Genomic DNA, 19,069 nt, shown 5'->3' with positions numbered 1-19,069 from the left:
CTCAATTCTTGTACTTGCAGCTAATATAAGTAGCACGGACAGCGGTCAAATTCTGAGTCCGAACTTTCCTAAGAACTACGACGCCCCGAAACTGAACCAGGCGTCGAAAAGTTGTAACTGGTACATCAACGTGAAGCCGCAGCACCGAGTCCTGATCATTTTCGATAAGTTTGCGATAGAGGGCGAACCAAGCGGTAAAATCACTTCACTAATGGAATAAATATGTTTTTTTTTGTACAATTTTTGTCAATTATTAGGTCGTGGATGTCCTGCAGCCGTCTTACGACTGTGGACGGACATCGCCGCACCAGGCAAAGAAATCTGCGGAGAAAAGGCGTTAGGTGACAAATGGCAATACATTTCTACTTCAAACCAAATGAGGTTAAGGTAAGTTCAATCTTTGTGTGTTTTATTGAAGGAGATTACACTCAGGATATACACGGGAAAAACTCCAGTACGGTCAAGAATAAAAGCGTTAGTTCTAAAATATTTTAGATTTAGTATTCCCCAAGTATAATAACATCATGCACTGTACCAAGTTAAAATTAGCTCTTGCTTGGATTAGGAATAATGTACTTTTAAAGTTAAGTATTAGCATATTCAACTAATGCTAAAGTATGGTTATTCATATTTTAAGAAGAGGGTGCATTTATAGTACAAGGAATAGAATTACTTTTAGCTTCAGAGTTTAATATAAGTACCTATTCTTCAGTGTTGAACCTAAAAAATTATGCTAAAAAGCTATTCCCTTAAATTGAATATTCCAAATACTTGACATAAAGGTAAGAAGTATTGCAATTTTATTATAACACGCAAAATAATAAATGTATAAATAATTTATAATACATTAGACAGTAAAAATACATAATTATTTGAACATTCTAGGATACAGGATGTTACAAAATAAGATGCTGATCCTTATGTGATTAAAAAGCTTTTGGGGTACAAAGTGTTAAAATCGTTTCTTTATCATAACTTCCTAGGTATGTTTATGAAATTTAACACACTTCCTCTGAGTATCAACAGTTATTTTTTAATGTAGGACATTTTTTAAAGTTTAACCAGTGGCGTATATTTTTTTATTTAGCTTAATATTTTTGAAAAATATTATGTACCCCACTGCTTTTCTATAAAATAAAAACTATTTATGCATGGTCAATTTATTAGTAAAAAATAAATAAATTTAATTATTTCATTAAAATATGTAAATTATTTTATCATTACAGTATAATAACTTTAATATTAAATGATATTAACTAAAGATGATAATTTTCAAACCGGTTTTTGTTAAGATCTTCAAATGAATCTTACTACGGAATTTAAATACAAATAAATTAATAGTTTCATTACAAATGGAAAACTTTATTAAGCAGACCCGTCTTACACGTGGAAAAACAAGAAAACTCCAAGCATGTGATGTGACATTATTGGCATTGACTTGACAGATGAGTTGAACATAAAATCAATAGCCAGAAATGAGCACGTAGCACTGAACAGCATTGTAAGAAAACGATCGCTGAAACATAGCACTCCTATGGACCGGCATGATTACCTTATTTCTAGCTTTAACATTTACCCCTTGTACATTTGCTCTAAACAACAATCTATTCCTTATAGTCGCAGGTGCCTTTGGGCTGCTAATGATTTTTATCAAAAAAGTGGAAAAATGAAGAATTCTACGATTGTCCATTTTAAGCCAGTTAATTGTTTTAAAATATTGCGAAATATGATCATACTTACGTAAGCCATAAACCAATTTGATACAGGCATTTTGAATTTTTTGTATGCGCATTTTACAATCATTATCTAAGCAAAAACCATAAACATAATCACAGCAGTTAAAATTAGAGAGCACCATGGCCTCACATAGGCTGCGTTTAAGACTTAGATTAAGAATATCTCTATTACTATATAAGAGTTTTAAAGCTGCAAACGATTTTTGAACAATTTTTTTAACATGCTCCCTGAATCTCAACTTACTGTCCATCACAATGCCTAAATTTTTGGCAGTTTCAACAACCGAAAGCTTAGAGCCCTCCACATGAACATTTATTACACTTTTAATATTTGTAATTTTATTTGTATTTCCAAAAACCATAAAACAAGACTTTGAGGAATTTAATTTTAAATTATGTTTTTTTGATAATTGATTTATTATATTTAAGTCATTGTTTATACCAATCTCCGCTTCTTTAAGATTATCAGGTTTAAAAAGTTGTATATATCTACGTATCATCAGCAAACGCTTGCACCTTACAAACTTTTAAGGACTTAAGAATGTCTGCTGTATATACAAGGAAAAGCAGAGGTCGCAGGACAGAACCCTGGGGCACTCCAGACAAAATGTGAGCCTGATTAAAATAAGAATTATTTGTAAATATTGTCTGAAATCTATTATTCAAATAAGACTCAAGTAACTGTATAGACTCCATTGAAAAGCCATAATATTTAAGCTTAACTAGTAAAAGGGCATGATTTATTGTATCGAACGCCTTAGAGAAATCTGAAAGCACCAGAACAGCAATCTGTTGTTTATCAATAGCGTCCATTGTATCATCCAGCACGTTTAGTAGAGCTACAGAGGTACCAAAGTTCTCCCTAAGGCCACATTGCGTAGCCGGAATAATGTCATTATTAATAAAATAACAAACCATCTGATGGTAAAGTACCTTTTCAAATATTTTTGAAAGTACTGGATACTTATACTTATAACGCACAAGTCGTTGTAATTTTCTGGGCTAGCAACTTTTGATCGAAATTTTCCATTGATCGGGGAAATAGTGAGCTTCTATACAACAATTTATTATGTGGCATATGTACTTATCAATAAAGGGGCTACAATACCTTAACATTTTTGGTGAAATCTGATCCACACCAGTCGCATTAGACTTAATACTATTTAAAATTCTACTTACATCTTCAACAGTTGCAAGATTAAGTGTGAAATGCAGGGCTTTTATCAAATACACCATTATTATAACACTGAATTTGTTCATCACAATTCGCAGAATTTTGAAGAAATTGAGAAAAAAAGATGTTAATTTGATTTGGATCAGACAGGTGTTCCGGAATATTGGTATTATTTTTATCTCTACAAATGTTAAACTTTTTTAATTACGACCAAAGCTGACGTTTATTTTTTTCGTTACACAACAGATTAAGGTGCTTCTTTTTTTCTCTTCTAATTGTAGCCAGAGTATGATTTTTCAGAAATTCTCCCAATCTTGTATATCCCTTGTTGCCTTGAATTTCCTTAATGCCTCATTGAGTTGTTTTTGGAAAAGAAGTACCTCAGATGTTAGCCAAGGAGCTTTAGGTTTAGTAATTCTTGCTTTTTTAAAAGGAGCATGTTTATTAAAAAGTGTTTGAATTAAATTATTAAAAATTACTAGCTTACTATCGATATTATTTTGATATAAAATGCTACCCCATGGTAGTAAATATAAATCCTGCAAGAAAAGTAGGTTATTAAAATTTTTAAAGCACCTGTACTCAATTAGTTTAGGTACTATGGGTACCCTGTTTAAATTTAGCTCACAGAAAAAGTTGTGATCTGAGATGTTGTCTGCGCAAATGACCTCTTTATTATGTATCAGAGACACATTAGACACAAATATTGCATTAAGAAGAGTGCTGCAAGTAGCCGAGACTCTGGTTGGGTCTTCAATTATTTGAGTGAGATTATAATTTTCAAATAATGATGTAAGGGGATTACTTAAATTTAAAAGATTAATATTAAAATCTCCTAAACAGAAAACCTCGTCAACACACGGGTATATAAAAGAAAATATATTATCAAAATCAGAACTTAGGCTATTAAAGTTAAGAGTAGGGGGCTTATAAAAACCACCAAAAGCTTAATTTTTATTTTTGATTTTTATTTTTAAGAAAAGAAGTTCCAATTGAGCATTGATATTAAAGTCAAATGAAACAATATTAACTTTATACTTGTCTTTTACATAAGCCGCCACGCCCCCGCCTCTACCCTGACGATTCTTCTTAAAAAATTGGTATAAATATAATACTAATAAATATAAAGTAAATACATTCAGAGTGTCCCAGCGAAAACAACCTCCTACGAGAGGAGGTGGTGGATCACCCTTAAAATGTTAAATGGAAACAAGGATTACTTTAAAGTTTTATTACTTTTATTACTTATTTTAAAAGTCTTTTAATTCTGAATATATAATTGCCAACTTTAAAGTGGCAGCTGTTATTTCTCTGGATATGGGAGCTTTTTTAAAATCCTAAAAACAGCGAGAATTAAAAAGGTGGTGTGGTGTTTTGGATACTTTTTTAAAAAGCACAAGTCAATTTTTGAAGGGGTAACTTATTAACTAAGAGACCATCCTAATACCTTTAAACCCTTTACGAGGAAGTGACATCATCCCTAAAATCTTACCAGTAATAAATGTCAGAAAATTGGCGACAAATACAGAAGTAAGCAAAAGTTGCGTTCATAGGGTACTTAGCAAGCAAGTACTAGAGCTTGTCTAGCTAAGGAAAGGTACACCATCTGTTTCAAAGCTGAGCACAGAACACAAATATAAGAATTAACGCAACGGCACTGTTTATATGCAAATCGGGGCGATCGATACCGTTGCTTTGGCAGCGGCGTAAACAAATTTACTGCGCAACCGAGCCGAACAACACGTGCTGTACCTTTCCTTAGCTAGACAAAGTCTACAAGTAGTGCAAGTACAAGTACTAGTACTTTTGCTTGTAAACAAAACAAATTCCATCCTTAAAAAAATTTATCTGATATAGCAAGTATCTGATATAGCAACTAAATGAGGATGATCATGATAGACGAGTAAAATTTCGTAAAACCCTTATAGTGAGTTGATCATTGTTAATCACCGTCTTATTTACGACATTTGGTTCTCAGATGAATATACGTTTTTACTTAATGGAAAAGTAAATCGTCATAACTGCCTTTACTGGTCAGATGCCAATGCTGAAGAGTTTCGCGAAGTTCATACCTAGTCCCCTGAGAAGTCAAATGTTTGGACAGGAATCTTTGGAGACTTATTGTTGGGACGATTTTCTATCCGGAAATTTGAACGATGAAATGTGTCAAGATCTCTTGGTAAATGCAGTTAATCCAAGAATAATACAAGTAATTGAAGGCGAAAACGATTATGATAAGGATCAAGTCATTTTCCAACAAGGTAGTGTGGAAGGTACGCCTTCCACACTATGCTGGTAATGTGAGGAGATATTTTTTAATATTTGGATTGGAAGGAGAGGGACCCTATATGGAATGGCCAGCCTGGCCGCCTGATTTGACGCCAATTGATTTTTTTTGTGGGGGTATTTAAAAAGTAATGTTTAAGCTACCCAACCCTAAACCCTGGACACCGAAGGATTATGAATGTCTGTCAGATGAAAACACCTGAACTTCTAGAAAATGTCAGACTTCGTTTTTAGCAAAACCTTTGTTATTGTATGGAAGTAGGCGGGGTTTAATTGGAGTACTTAATAAATGGACCTCATTTAATAAACTTGTGTCTTTTGAACGACATAAGGGTAGGTATTTTTATCTATCCATTTTTACTGGCAGTAGGCGATGCCTTTCCTTGCTTTTTTAATTTATTATGAATTAGTATCAAAACTCAGAATTTTAACAAGCTGTCATTATTAAAAAAGGTATCAGTCACTTTAAAGTATTTAGTAATATTAAAAAAAAAAATTCATTAAAATTTGAATTCATTCATTAAGTTTTTGGCGATTATAGTAACTTTACTAATTTAATAAACTTTATTCATTTATTTATTCAATCAATATACGGGAAACCCCATTTTACAAAAGATTTGGTTACAATATTAAATAAAGTAAAATATGTATAATTAACATAATAAAAGTACTATCACCAACATAAATAGACAGTCTTCAAAACATATACACAAGAAATAAACACAATAAGAAAACAATAAATTAAAATATTTGACTCAGTTGACCAATAAATCCAGAGTGTGAGCTTGCAAATGGATCAAGTTCAGGGTGAGAGTTTAAATAGGCAAGACTACGACAGATTGGAGAATGTAAAGAATAGTTGGAGTGACAGATTGGTAAAGCAAACAGTTCATGTCTCCTTAGGGTGCGTGCAGGGACCTTTAAATTAAAGCTGTTGATGAGAGCAGGGCAATCAATAAGCCCATGAATAACCTTATACATAAAGCTGAGGTCACTTTGAATCCTTCTAGATTCCAACGATTGAAGTCCCAATATTGCCTCCATGTCAAGTAGGTTATCCTGCATATTCAACTTGTAGGAACAGTACCGGGTAAACCTCTTTTGGATTCTTTCAAGTTGCATTTTGTGACAATTATAAAAAGGAGACCAAATGATCGAGGCATACTCTAAATGACTTCTAACTAATGAACAATAAAGTATCTTCAAAGTAGATATAAACATGTCACGACAAGTTCGTAAAACAAAACCTAACATCTGAGAGGCCTTCCCCTCCACAAGGTCACAGTGTTCCCCAAATGTGAGTTGAGTATCAAAGACTACTCCTAAATCCTTTATTGAGTCAACAGAACTATTATTTAGGGGTTATTTAATCTACTCGTAAGGGACTAAAGCCGATTATTTTATAAATAGGCACCACTTTGGAAAATAAAATTAACGCGTTTAAGATTAAAATAAATAAATTATTGAAAATGTCTATGTTTCATGTTTTGCTTTCTTCAGAATTTTGAAAAGGTCTTATATCCAGAGAAATGATAGCAGCCATTTTAAACTTGGCGGTTGTATTCAGACTTAAAAGAGCTTTAAAATAAGTTATCATACGAGCCTTCTTTCCTTAAATTTCCTATAATATTCATTTCACATAAAATAAATAATGTTACGTTATTTGATCAAGAAACTATTACATCAAAATGATATCAATATCACAATAATTATGTAATCTTTGGCGGAAGCTCAAGATCCTGATTATAATTTTCTTCATTATATATTTATACAAGAGACTGTTCTGAAGGTGGTAATTTTTTTTTGGAATTTAAGCTTTATCACTGCCGACAAAGCCGTAGGCTATTCGGGTTTCAAGGCCTACTGGACGGAGGTGTTGGATGGTCCGTCCTGCGACGAATTCCAGTGCGCAAAATCGTTTTTCTGCATCCCGTTCCACCTCAAGTGCAATAACGTGCCAAACTGCGGGGTCGACGACGATTCCGACGAGAAAGATTGTAAGTTTTTACTTAATACTCGAATTAATAAGCGGTTTTTCTTTTAAATATAAAACGGCAACGCCGCGTTACAAGTAGTGACGTACACGCGCGAGTGTGACAACACTGACGTATAATATATCTTATATGTGTATGTGTGTGTATGTGCAGGTGGCGCGGCGTCGCGGCAGCAGGTCGACTTAGATGAGGGGGCGTCCCGTGCATGCGAGCGGCGGCGCTCCACGTGTCCGGGCGCCGCCCCACAAGCACTGACGCTGGCGACGCTTCTCCTTCTACTACCACTACTGCTACAACTGTCTCACTAGTTGACCGCACCCCCCTACTCTCTGACCTACCCTAAAAAACAAACAAACAAAAAAACCCTTAATCCTACGTTTTTTTTCCACGTGAGTCGCTCTCTATCTCTTTCTTATAAATATTCTTGATGGTGCTGCTCCTGAAGATACATTGGTTGCGTTCGAAACCAACGTAGAAACTGTGTCGTAAATTTGAAAATTTATTTGGTCTATGGCATGGAGGTGTATATAAGAAACTGAGATCCTGTAGGGATATTTATTAGACGGTTCATTTTATGGGGTAGTGAATCTGGAAAAAACGTATACAGTGTCAGTGGCGTATCCAGGATTCATTCCTGGGGGGGGGCAACATGGTTTATCACCATTTAATATACAATATACTTATGTATGTATGTGTATGTTTTGGCCTATTATCGGAGATATGGTATTATTCATCAGGAAGAGAGAAATAATTACCATGTTTTTGAAATGCTTTTATTAATTTAAAAGCTACAATAATAAAGAAAAATAAAAGATACTAATATAATATATGGATAGTAAAACAGGCACAAAAGGAGGGTAAAGTAGAAGGTAAAGGGACAGGTAAAGTACAAAAAATCTTTAACAGTATAAATATATTCGAAAATATATCCTGATCACACATTACTAGGGCATCGAGAGCGGAGCTCGGATATTTTTCTGGTGCACAGGCTTCAAATTTTCTATACCAAAGTTGGAGTTCCGCAGAAACCATAGTAAATGAACAATTTTATCATTTGCATTGAAATCATTTTTATAAAAATTTACCAAATACTTAAGACTTTGAAGTTGATTATCAAGTTTCTTATTTACTGATGGAATCAGATAGTTAAATGATTGTAATATATCTTTATGTTTAACAAATCTCTATTCTAATTGTAATAAGACGCAATCTAAAAACGGAATAAATATTGATATTCTGAAATATTCTTCAGTTGTGTTAGTTTCAACATTTGCCCTATTTTTTTGTCTGCTAGTTATGCGTGGTTTTGTTATTTCTAAACCAAATTATTTGTTTATATTTTTTTTGCCTCTGCAAAAATAGTTGCAAAACTATTACCTGCTTTATGACGTAAATCTTTAAGCTGTTTTAAGCAATCTTCAGCCAGTAATATTGCTTTGCCTAAATCAATATTAACTGATTGCAGCAACTTTAATAACGGAGTGGTAAATGCAAAAACATGTTCAATTACATAAAGAGTAATAAGGAATTCTGATGTAAGGTGTTTAGTAACAACTTGCTACAAGTAGACGTTTCTTTGTCTGGCCACTCAGCGATTTCTTCTAAAGCCAATACCACAGAATTTAAAAGCTCTCTCATTACGCTTACTGAATCTTGTCTTTGAACCCATCTAGTAGCACAAAGTTGTTTTAATCTGTCTCGTCTTGATCTCTCATTATCCGGCATTTCATTTACTTTTTTAGTTAAAATATTTTGACGTTTGGGAGTATTAAAAAAATTGTAAGCATTTTCAATAACACCCATGCAATTTCGTACAGCCTGGACAGAACATGCATCGGATATAGCAAGGTTATAGGAGTGTGAGACGCAATGAACATATAAAGCTGTAGGATATTCCTTTCTTATAATAGCCTGTACCCCAGAAAACTGACCACTCATTGCCGCTGCCCCATCGTAACCCTGGCCTTTAAAATTATTTAAATCTAAACCCCAGTTTGTCAAATTTTTGATAATTGTTTTTGCTAAATTATGCCCAGTGGTTGAAGTTACCGGAATAAATTAAAGAAAGGACTCTTCAATAGATAAATTATCGCATACGTACCGAACGCAAAGAACAAACTGCTCTATTTTGGCAATATCAGTTGTCTCATCTGCCAAGATTGCTATTTTGCAGATTTTACTTCTGCTATTATTTTTCGTAAAATATTTGTGTTACATGCATTTTTTATTTCGTTTTGTATTGTACTACTTAAATATGTTGCGTTATTAGCAGAACTCAATATATGTTTTTTATGTTTTTTCTCCCTAGCTTTTCTGGGGGGGGCAATTGCCCCTTTGTCCCCCCCCCTGGATACGCCACTGTACAGTGTGTCCCAGGATAAGCGAATTTATACGTAAAAATTACAAAAAAATTTGTAGTTGAAATTTGACCGTTTGGCATCCAGCCCTGCTTGGTTAAAAAATAATTTTTTTTTTAATTAATTTTTTAGGTATTATTGCACCATACTTTATCTTGATCTCTTATTCAAGAAACGTATCTTCAAATTTTGGAAAGATTTTTTGAAGAATACTTAGAACCTTTACCAGTTGATCAAAGAATAAATCTTTATTTTCAACACGACAGCTGTCCAGCGCACTCCACTATTCGAGTAGCAGAATGGTTGAATAGAACTTTTCAATCAAATGATTGGAAGACGCGGCCCAATTGAGTGGCCGCCGAGGTCACCTGATTTAACCATTTCTGATTTCTATTTATGGGGCCGGCTCAAGCAAATTGTTTATTCCGAGCCATTATTAAATGACAGGGAATTATTAAAACAAAGAATTGCAGATGCTTGTAATTCAATTTCCAATGAAGAAATTAGAAATTCTTTTAAAGTGTTTAGAAAAGATATTGAAAAATTTTTCAATAATGGAGGTTCGATTAAATTTAAAAGAAGTAAATAAAATACATTTTCTTGTTAAATTAGACGTACTATGTACATTTTATTACAAACATATTTTTGAGGATGGTTTGTAACTCTTAGATCAGTTATTTAACTATTAGATAAATAAATTAGTTAGTTTTTCTCTAATAATTAAATATGAATAAAAAAAAATAATTGGTACACAAAAGGTAAAAATCAAAGTAGGCCTATGGTTATGAAATTTGGTATTCGGGCATAATTTTGCATTCTAAACTACTTTTTTATATTTTGCCTAGAAATACTACTTTACCTACTCATAAAATTTTAAAAATGCTCGTCAATCAAGCATGCTTGATTTAAAAAAAAAAATAAAAATACGCTAAATTTTATTTTTTAATCAATCAGGGCTGGATGCCAAACGGTCAAATTTCCACTACAAAATTTTTTGTCATTTTTACGTATAAATTCGCTCATCCCGGGACACACTGTAGAATTGAGGTACCTACAAATTATACTTTTCATTATTGTATCGGGTGCACCATTAATCATGTTCCTCAGCAATATCTCGTCGCTTAATTATGGTAGAATTTTCAAAAAAAAATTGTTTTAAAGGGGCCCAAAAAAATGCTGGAACTTATTTTGAATAGACTTGACTTATTCTTCAGGGTGGAGTGTCTCAAATCTCCTGTGTTTATTAAAAACTTTAAAATGTCCGACACGTTTCGGCTATTGCCATTGCCAAAAGCCGTCTTGTCTATATCTAAAAAGATTCTAAAATAAGATTAAAAATAACAGGTACTAAAGGAAACCTTACATCACTCTTATTTCATTACAAGAGTCAATAGGAGCACTAAATATTTAATTAAAACACTTCACAGATCACATGAAAATAATAAAGAGAAAATGGCATTGTATGTAGTTAAACTTAGCCGCTCTCACCGGGTGTGATGTGTTCGAGCGTTGAACCTACCAAGGTGGGTTTGGTTTCCTTAATATGGCTTTTGGAAACATATCCCACATATGCTCAATCGGATTTATGTCCGGTAATTGTGCTGGCCAGTACATTCGCTAAGACCTTGGATTTAGCTAACACATTTTGGATCTTTCTAGTACGATGTGAATGGGCGTTGTCATTAATAAAAATGGAATTTGATTCGAATTCTTCTTTTGAAAGTAGAGCAATTAGCCTTATAACATTTTCTAAGTAGATGTTTCCCGTCAGCGTTTCTTGTACCTATATGAATAAGGGGAGTGCTGATAACCATGCATCTGGCCCAAAAACATTACTTACCATATTCTTACTATGTCCCTCCTTAGTAAGGAACTACTTCTTGATGAAAGGCCAAACGTGCTGCACGTCCGAACTTTCTCCATACCCTTACAGGACGGAGTAATCCTCAGTACTCTTAAAAGTCTTTTTGATCGTAAATTGGCATCAGCCAGCATGAAATAAACAGTCGCAAGCCAAAAAGGTTTAAAACATATGCTGCTTCTTTAAAATGATTTTAAATTTGTCCACTTACAACAAAGGACGAACTAGATTTTCTTGCTAAAGAATTAAAACTTAGTCCAAGCCTTGATTTAAATAAATTTAACATAACCTCTCCTGACGTAGAGGTGGCTTTTAATTCTATTGGAAACGTTCTTGTTTGACTCTGTCCGGAGTGCCTGATAATTTTTACGTAGAACGAGCTCCCTGAGGTGGGACTCTGTAACGCAAATAGCGATAGATAAACTCTCTATTCTCTATCTCGACGGTATTTCGTACTCTGTAACGCCGTTCGGGCTTTTTCGTTACAGAACGAATATAGACGACCTCGCTTTCTTAAGCGACAACGAAAAGGACCTTTCTATTGTAAATATATTATTTTCTTCCTTTTTTAGCGTGTATTGTGGGAAAGAATAAACTATTGGCCTAATTAATTAACTTATCAATGAAATAGTTATAAGGAATTTGTTTTTGGTTTTTGAGAAATATATTTTTTGTGTTTTGTTAAATAACTAAAAATTACTCATCATTTTAATAATTTTGTGTCCGAAATAGTAAAAAAGAAGATACCAATAACTTTTTTTGTTTTCTTTAATTACCAATAGTTCCTAAGTAATCAATTAAGTTCCTAGTCTAAGTAATCAATAAAAAAAATCAACTTTTACAAAAAATATGCTAGATATGTATGTATGTCATTAGGTACACCATAAAAAGTTAGGATACAAATGTAAAAATCATTCCATCCTATGATAAATAGTTAAGGCTCTATAACCTCTTAAAGTCGAAAAAAGTAGTTTTCTAACTGTCTCTAATTCAAAAACTATTTGACTAAAGTGTAACATCAAATAGTTTTTGAATTAGAGACAGTTAAAATATATTACACAAATTTCTTTTCTACCACAGGAGGAGAGCTGCAGGTTTAGGCCAGTATATATTATACAATTCTATTAAATTATTACTAATTAAAAACTTACAACTATTATTAGAAATATCTTTGAACAATTTCTTGCCTTACAAGGCGTGCCATATTTAAAACATTATTATCAATCTGTATATTATCTGGAAAGACATTAACATTATCAGCTAGGGGTTCTATTTCAAACTCGACCCCAGCACGTATGCATAAATTATGAAGTACTGCACAAGCATTAACTATATGCCCAACAAGATATGTCACTAGGTCTTTATTTAACCGGAAGAGTTCCGAAAATCTGCGGTCCGGTAATGCAAAAGGGTCACTCATGTCTCTCATCACTCGTTTTTCAAGACGATTTTCTTGCATTCGCTGCCGATTTTCCAACTCGTTAATTAAAAATCTTTGCACAGGAAGCATTTTAAAATTTTAAATGCTTGAACTAAGCGTTTTAGGCGCTAGAACCAATGAAAATTAATGTAAAACAGTAAAACAAAGCCAAAAACTAAGTTCTAAGTTTCACATCACAACAAACATTTGACCTAAGCAAAATAAAAAAAAGGCAAAATGTCATGGTCATTTTCTTCTTCTTCTTGTATTCAGAGCTGGACAATTGCACCAGGCAATTTTAGAATAGATAATTATCGAATTCTCTATGCCCGAGCAACAACGAAGTTTATAAGGAAATGTTTATAGAGTGCCAAGGCATTAAGCGATCTTTGTCTCTTCGCTTCCTTATTCGCTTCCTTCTCTAAATAGAGCCCCACGCCTGAAACCCTATACAAAAAATTAATATTTTCACAAACAACAAAAATCCATAAATGCTATTAAACACAAAATAAAGCAATATGATTTGGTTTTGAGTAAAGCAGATAAGGAAATTGACTTGTCACTTGGGAGAGGGTAGAACCTATATAATATGATTTTAAAGAAACTTACAATAATCTAAACCTAATATTGCTATGAACGATTTCTGTCCGTCACTATATGGTACGTTAAAAATTCATAAAAGAGGTAATCCAATAAGACCAGTAATAAATTTTATTAATGCTCCTTCTTATTATAGTGCAAAATGGCTTAACACTGAGTTCTCTACAAGACAAAATTAATATCAATATGCCAGATAATTATTTATTGATTTTATTTGATATTGTCAATTTTTTTCCTAGTATTCCTAGAAGGGAGGCAACTCAGATAGTAGAATCTTCTGATGCCCTAATCTAATTTGAGTGGAGCCCAGAGTATATTTCGTTACTGATATTTTAGAATGATAGGGCCTCCTTATCGGTTCCAGTCTCTCTTTTTGGCAAAAATCTTTATGTCCTTTTTTGAAAATAAGGTCCTCTTCAGAAATGTAGGCACCGTAATGTTAATGATATTTTGTGGTTTGGAAAAGCTCTAGACTAGATTTAAATAATTTTCTTGCTATTTTAAACAGTCTTCATTCCAACATAAAATTCACCATAGAGGTGGAAAATAACAATAGCCGTAATTTCTTAGACATTCTCCTGAAAAAAGGAAGCTAATTTGATATATTATATTTATAGAAAACCTACACAAACCGATCATGTATCCCATTTGACTCTAACCATGTCACATCCCATAAATTAGCAATATTTCATTCACTAAAGGATAGACTTCTTTCCATCTCTCTAATGCCATTGGCGTTTATTAATGGAAAAAATATTATATACCAAATTGCTAGTAATAATGTTTACTTTCAAACGTTAGTAGATAGACTGATAAATAAAAAATTCCTCTCTAAATAGTGGATATTTGGATTTTTTCATTTTCAAATTGGAAAATTGGATTGTTTGGTCAAATGGATTTTTTATTTTCATATACATATACAGGGTGTCCCGGTTCATGTGGAAAATCTCTCGGATTCAGGTAGAACATCGAAAAACAATACCGAACGTTCCTATAAAAAAAAATCCTACAGGCCTTCTTTACGAAGATACAGCCTCCTAAAGAACGCTGCTGGAAATTGGTTTTTTATAAATTACTTTTAAACTACCCGGTAGAAATTAATAAAAATTTTATGTGATGAACACTATTAGGGACCTCTTAAAATGACATCCTTAAAATACATTTACCTTGTTTACTTTACCAGGGGCGGACTAGGTTGTACACTTTAATGCGTATATTTTTGACACCCTGTATGTTAAAGTTTAAAAAAAATAAATAGTACGCTAGTTATTTAAACAATTTAGAATCAGACAGATTTTGAGGTATTTCAGAATCTCTGTTATATAAAAAAATTAACTTTTTGACAGCGGATCGAGAGATTTCACCGATCTTTGTTGATAGTTTTTTAAAATATGAGTTTTTTTACGTATTATAGTATGTTTCATACAGTTTCTTAAAACTCGATAATAATGAAAAAGATTTAAATATTTTTTATGCGCCTTGTCCCTTAATTTAATTAATAATTTTATATTATGGGTGTTCCAATGCAAAATGATTTTTTTTAATTCTGAAATCGCGAAAATTTGTCAATTAATTGCATAAATAAGTAATAATTGCTCTATCATAAAAAGCTACTATATTAATGATAATAAGTTTTCAAAAAAGTCCAAAAAAAGGTCAATATTAGTAGAAGGTGGTCGATACGCAGATAGGAACAAATTATTTTTTATCCAATTTAAAATTTAGACCGATACATTGCAAGTATATTAAAATGAATATCAAAATTAACTGACTGGCATTGAATATTGGAGTTAATACCCCTCTATCCCTACCAACCTGTCTATACTCTTTAAAAAAAAATCATATCCACCGATAATGAATGCACTAGCATATTGAGTTGATGTAAGCCAATTTTCAGATAGAACTAATATATTAAATTTGTTATCATGAATTTAATTAACTAGTTCATCGAAACCTGCATTTAATGATTTCACATTGAGATGCTAATTTACACACGTATAGACAGCGTAATCCTAGCAAAAATAATGAGTGCCAATATACAATTAAGTTTAATTTTCTTTGATAAAAAGAAAATTAATGTTTATTAAACATGAATTGGAATATAAAGAGGGAAGAAAGAAAATAAATTAATGACCGTAAGCCCAATTGAGGTTAAATTAAAGACAGTTTTAGTCATACTGAAATGCTATAGATTTTTATAAAATTTGAACAAAAAAAACTTACTATGGAAACTTACGTTATTGGAAGTTTTTTAGCGAAAATAGAATTTTACCTTTCGAAGTAGCTGCAAGGCTCTTTAGCAGCTGAGTAATTAACAAAATAATATTCAGCATTTTTTTAGGCCACTTTTATAGCAAATTTTTTTTTAAAGATTTTACCATTATTAGGTGCTGAGATATAGCTGAGAAGCATTATTAATAGGACACCCGATATACTGTACAAAACCAGATATCATGTCATGTACTGGTACCTTCAGCTTCTAATATATACACCTCCACGCATATATCGATGTCCACTTCTTAATCCATGAAATAATTGTATCGAGTTTATACGCATTTTCAGCTAACTAAGACAGTGCATAAGTCAAAATCATTTTTGGACAAATCGTTCTCGCAAGAACTTAAACTTTCTCATTTAGAAAAAAAAATGGAACCCCAACCCAAAATAAGCGTTCTAAGTTGGTTATTATTTGTACATATAATCAGGCAACGAAATGTATCTTTTAGACTACAAAAGCCCAGTAAATGTATACCTTATGGTGCGTTCAAACCAAATAGAGATTAAAATTTCTTAGTATTATTATGTTCAGCATGGCATTCAGTTTAAATTTAGGTTAGAATAGGTTTGTTCTCGGGGCTTTTTTTGGAATACAGGGAGCCCCACTGCGTGCTCTCTATGGTCCAAACGAGTCCCGCAATTAGCGAAACTTGACATCATCATCGCATGACATCATCATCCCTTAACCACCATATATGATCGCTAGCCACCTGCTTATACACCTCCCCATCAAACAAAACGTTCAGAGCGCCATCTACCATTAATTAGTTGTTGCAGTTAATTTTTTTTTTGACTAATGCCCCCAAGGTGTTTAAGTGAATTTTTCTGTTTGTTCGAAGGTTTTCCAATTGAAGAAACTCAAACGCCCTTTCGATTGTCCTGGGTGGTTATTATGGGCGCCATTTTGTTAGGTCTCATCTGTTTCTGCGTCATCTGTCATAAAAAACGGCGACGGCGCAGGGAGAGGGAGATGGCGATGCGTCGCAGCATCCACGTACCGGTAAGTTTTGAATTTCGCGACCATTATAAAATTTTTAATATTAACATTAAAAATTAGAATTAAATCAAATAGACCTAACCTAACTACTATCTACATAATTTTCTCAGCCAAGGAAACAATTAATACAGTAATAAATGTTTAGACAACAAAAAAAATATGCATATAACAAGGGACTAGACATCTTACATATCATACAAATAAATTAATGTAATCCGTTTTGGAACCCTCATAAACACCTTCAGATCCTTAAGAAGAGAAAATAGAAGTTATGTCAATATCTCAAAAACTGTGACGTTTAAAGAGAATTTTACGCAAAAAATCTACAAATGTCAGTTTTTACTTTTCTAACATGTCTGACAATAACAAAGTTACAGGGGATGACTGAAAATTCATTTTTTCCAAAAGATAGCTATAGCAGATTTGATTAGTGCATCTTTAGTCTCATTAAAAAGTAGCACGGTGTCGCAAAAACCGCATCGCTCTAGCTCTTTTTATAAATGAGAACCTCCATAAAACATGTAAAAGAATGGTTTTACATGTTCACAATTTAAAAGTAAGATTTAAGAGATTTCTTAGATTAAGAGTTTCATTATCCCAGTTTTTAATGAAATCCAGAAATTGAAGGATCCCAGAGATTGACTCATAGTTTGATTAGGTCTAAAGTTTATTTAAGCAAATTTAGGGAGTGTTTTAAGAAATAGATGGATCCAGGAAGTGTGGATGTCTATTAGAGAAACAAGATATTAGTCTATAAGATTCTGACTTTAAAAGGGATATGAATGGAGTAACCCATTTAGCTTCTCTACTCTCTGCCTGGTCCATTTCGATTTTATTTTATTGAGCGTATCGTGAAAATGGGGAATCAGTACCACTGAGTTTTATGCATTTTTTTTTAAATTTTTTAGTTTTTGAGAATAAAAAATGCACCTAATTGCATATGTCTAGACCACACCAGAAACATGGGAAAAACTTTCTTTGTAAATTTGTATCTCTTATAATTTTTTTTACTGAAAACTAGATTTTAATAAACAGTAAATAAAATAGCATTAGTTTATGTTTTGTTATGATAATTGCAAAAAAAAATATTTAAAAAAATCTCTAATTTTTGTGTGGTCTAGGGATGTGAATTTTTGTGTTTTTACATTTGATTTTTTTTCTCGGAAACTAAGCAAGATACAAAAAAATAAGAGGCAAAAAAGCTGTACGTTGGAATAATTTATACAAAGAGATATATAAAATCCACGAAAGTCAGTTGCGTGCATTTTTCTAGTCTAAAAACATTGGATTAGGTATCGCTCGGAACGCTGCTGAACTTAAACAAATTTAATTAAACTAGGACTTAATCAATACCTTACTATTATAAATTACAACGCCAAACTACAACAGAATTGGAGAAAGGATATTTATGCAAAACCAACTTTTTTATTTAAGTTTAAGACTCTGTATCTCGTAAACCAATGCATTGGAGACAGATTAGACACATCTTTATCTGAACCTTTTGACTTAGAATTACTCAAAGAATCGCCTGTCAAATTTATTGCATATACTTAATTAACAACCTATACATATTTTTTTCTTATTTGAACAATTCCATTGATAAGGCATCGGTACACGAGTTCAATGGCATTCTAATTTTTTAAGTGACGCACTGACACGTCTATATAATAATAATAATAATAATAAAGGACTTTTATTTGCAAAAATTCATTGCATAATATTTGTATTATAATATGTTTCTTAACCTATCAGTTGGCGAAGTCTAGCCTAGGGCTATTCAAACTCAGCCCTCTAACAGATTTCATTAAATGCTAAATAACACACATGTGCCAAATGTAGTCTTAACTTATAGTTAACAGTAATTAAAGAAAAAAAATGTACAAAAAAGGAAATATAAAGAAACCTAAAAATTTTTCCGTAATATACCCAACAAAAAATAAATAAATAAACCATAACTTCAAAAAGAAATAGTCACTTTACTGAGAAAATTTCACGCTCCGGGCAGCAGGCGACAGACTAGCGGTGGGTCAAATTATAGTCCTGGTACTTGCTTACTCATTATTATAGACTTTAACACAGATTTAAATTTTTTTGTTGTAAATACTTTCATATAATCGGGCAAAGAATTATAAAGATGAACAGAGGTATACAAAGATTTTTTTTGAAAAAATGCTGTTTTATGTTTAGGAATCACGAACTTTGTTTTATTTCTAGTATTTTTAGAGTGTATACTGTCATTGGTCTTGATTTTTTCTATGAAGCACGTTGACATATATTTACGTTTATTTATAAGTTCATGAAAAAAGATTCCAAGATGTAATAACCTTCGATTTGTCATATTTAACCATTTAGTTTCAATAATTTTAT

At 32.4% G+C, this 19,069-nt stretch overlaps 1 protein-coding gene across 3 annotated transcripts in view; it reads left to right on the top strand.

Moving 5' to 3' along the window:
• The window catches only part of LOC126735886 (cubilin), a 145,697-nt gene that overhangs the window by 119,152 nt on the left and 7,476 nt on the right, over positions 1-19,069 (top strand). For 2 of the 3 annotated variants that reach the window (XM_050439984.1, XM_050439983.1), the window contains 4 exons: positions 21-194; positions 258-387; positions 7,012-7,193; positions 16,545-16,705. In XM_050439984.1, coding sequence (XP_050295941.1) covers positions 21-194; positions 258-387; positions 7,012-7,193; positions 16,545-16,705 — 647 coding nt within the window. Of the gene's footprint in view, positions 1-20; positions 195-257; positions 388-7,011; positions 7,194-7,343; positions 7,580-16,544; positions 16,706-19,069 lie in introns of those variants that run through there. The other variant, XR_007660535.1, reaches the window with a different exon arrangement.

Source organism: Anthonomus grandis, chromosome 5 (genome assembly GCF_022605725.1).
Source record: "Anthonomus grandis grandis chromosome 5, icAntGran1.3, whole genome shotgun sequence".
NCBI lineage: Eukaryota > Metazoa > Arthropoda > Insecta > Coleoptera > Curculionidae > Anthonomus > Anthonomus grandis.
This window is presented reverse-complemented; position numbering and strand designations above follow the sequence as displayed.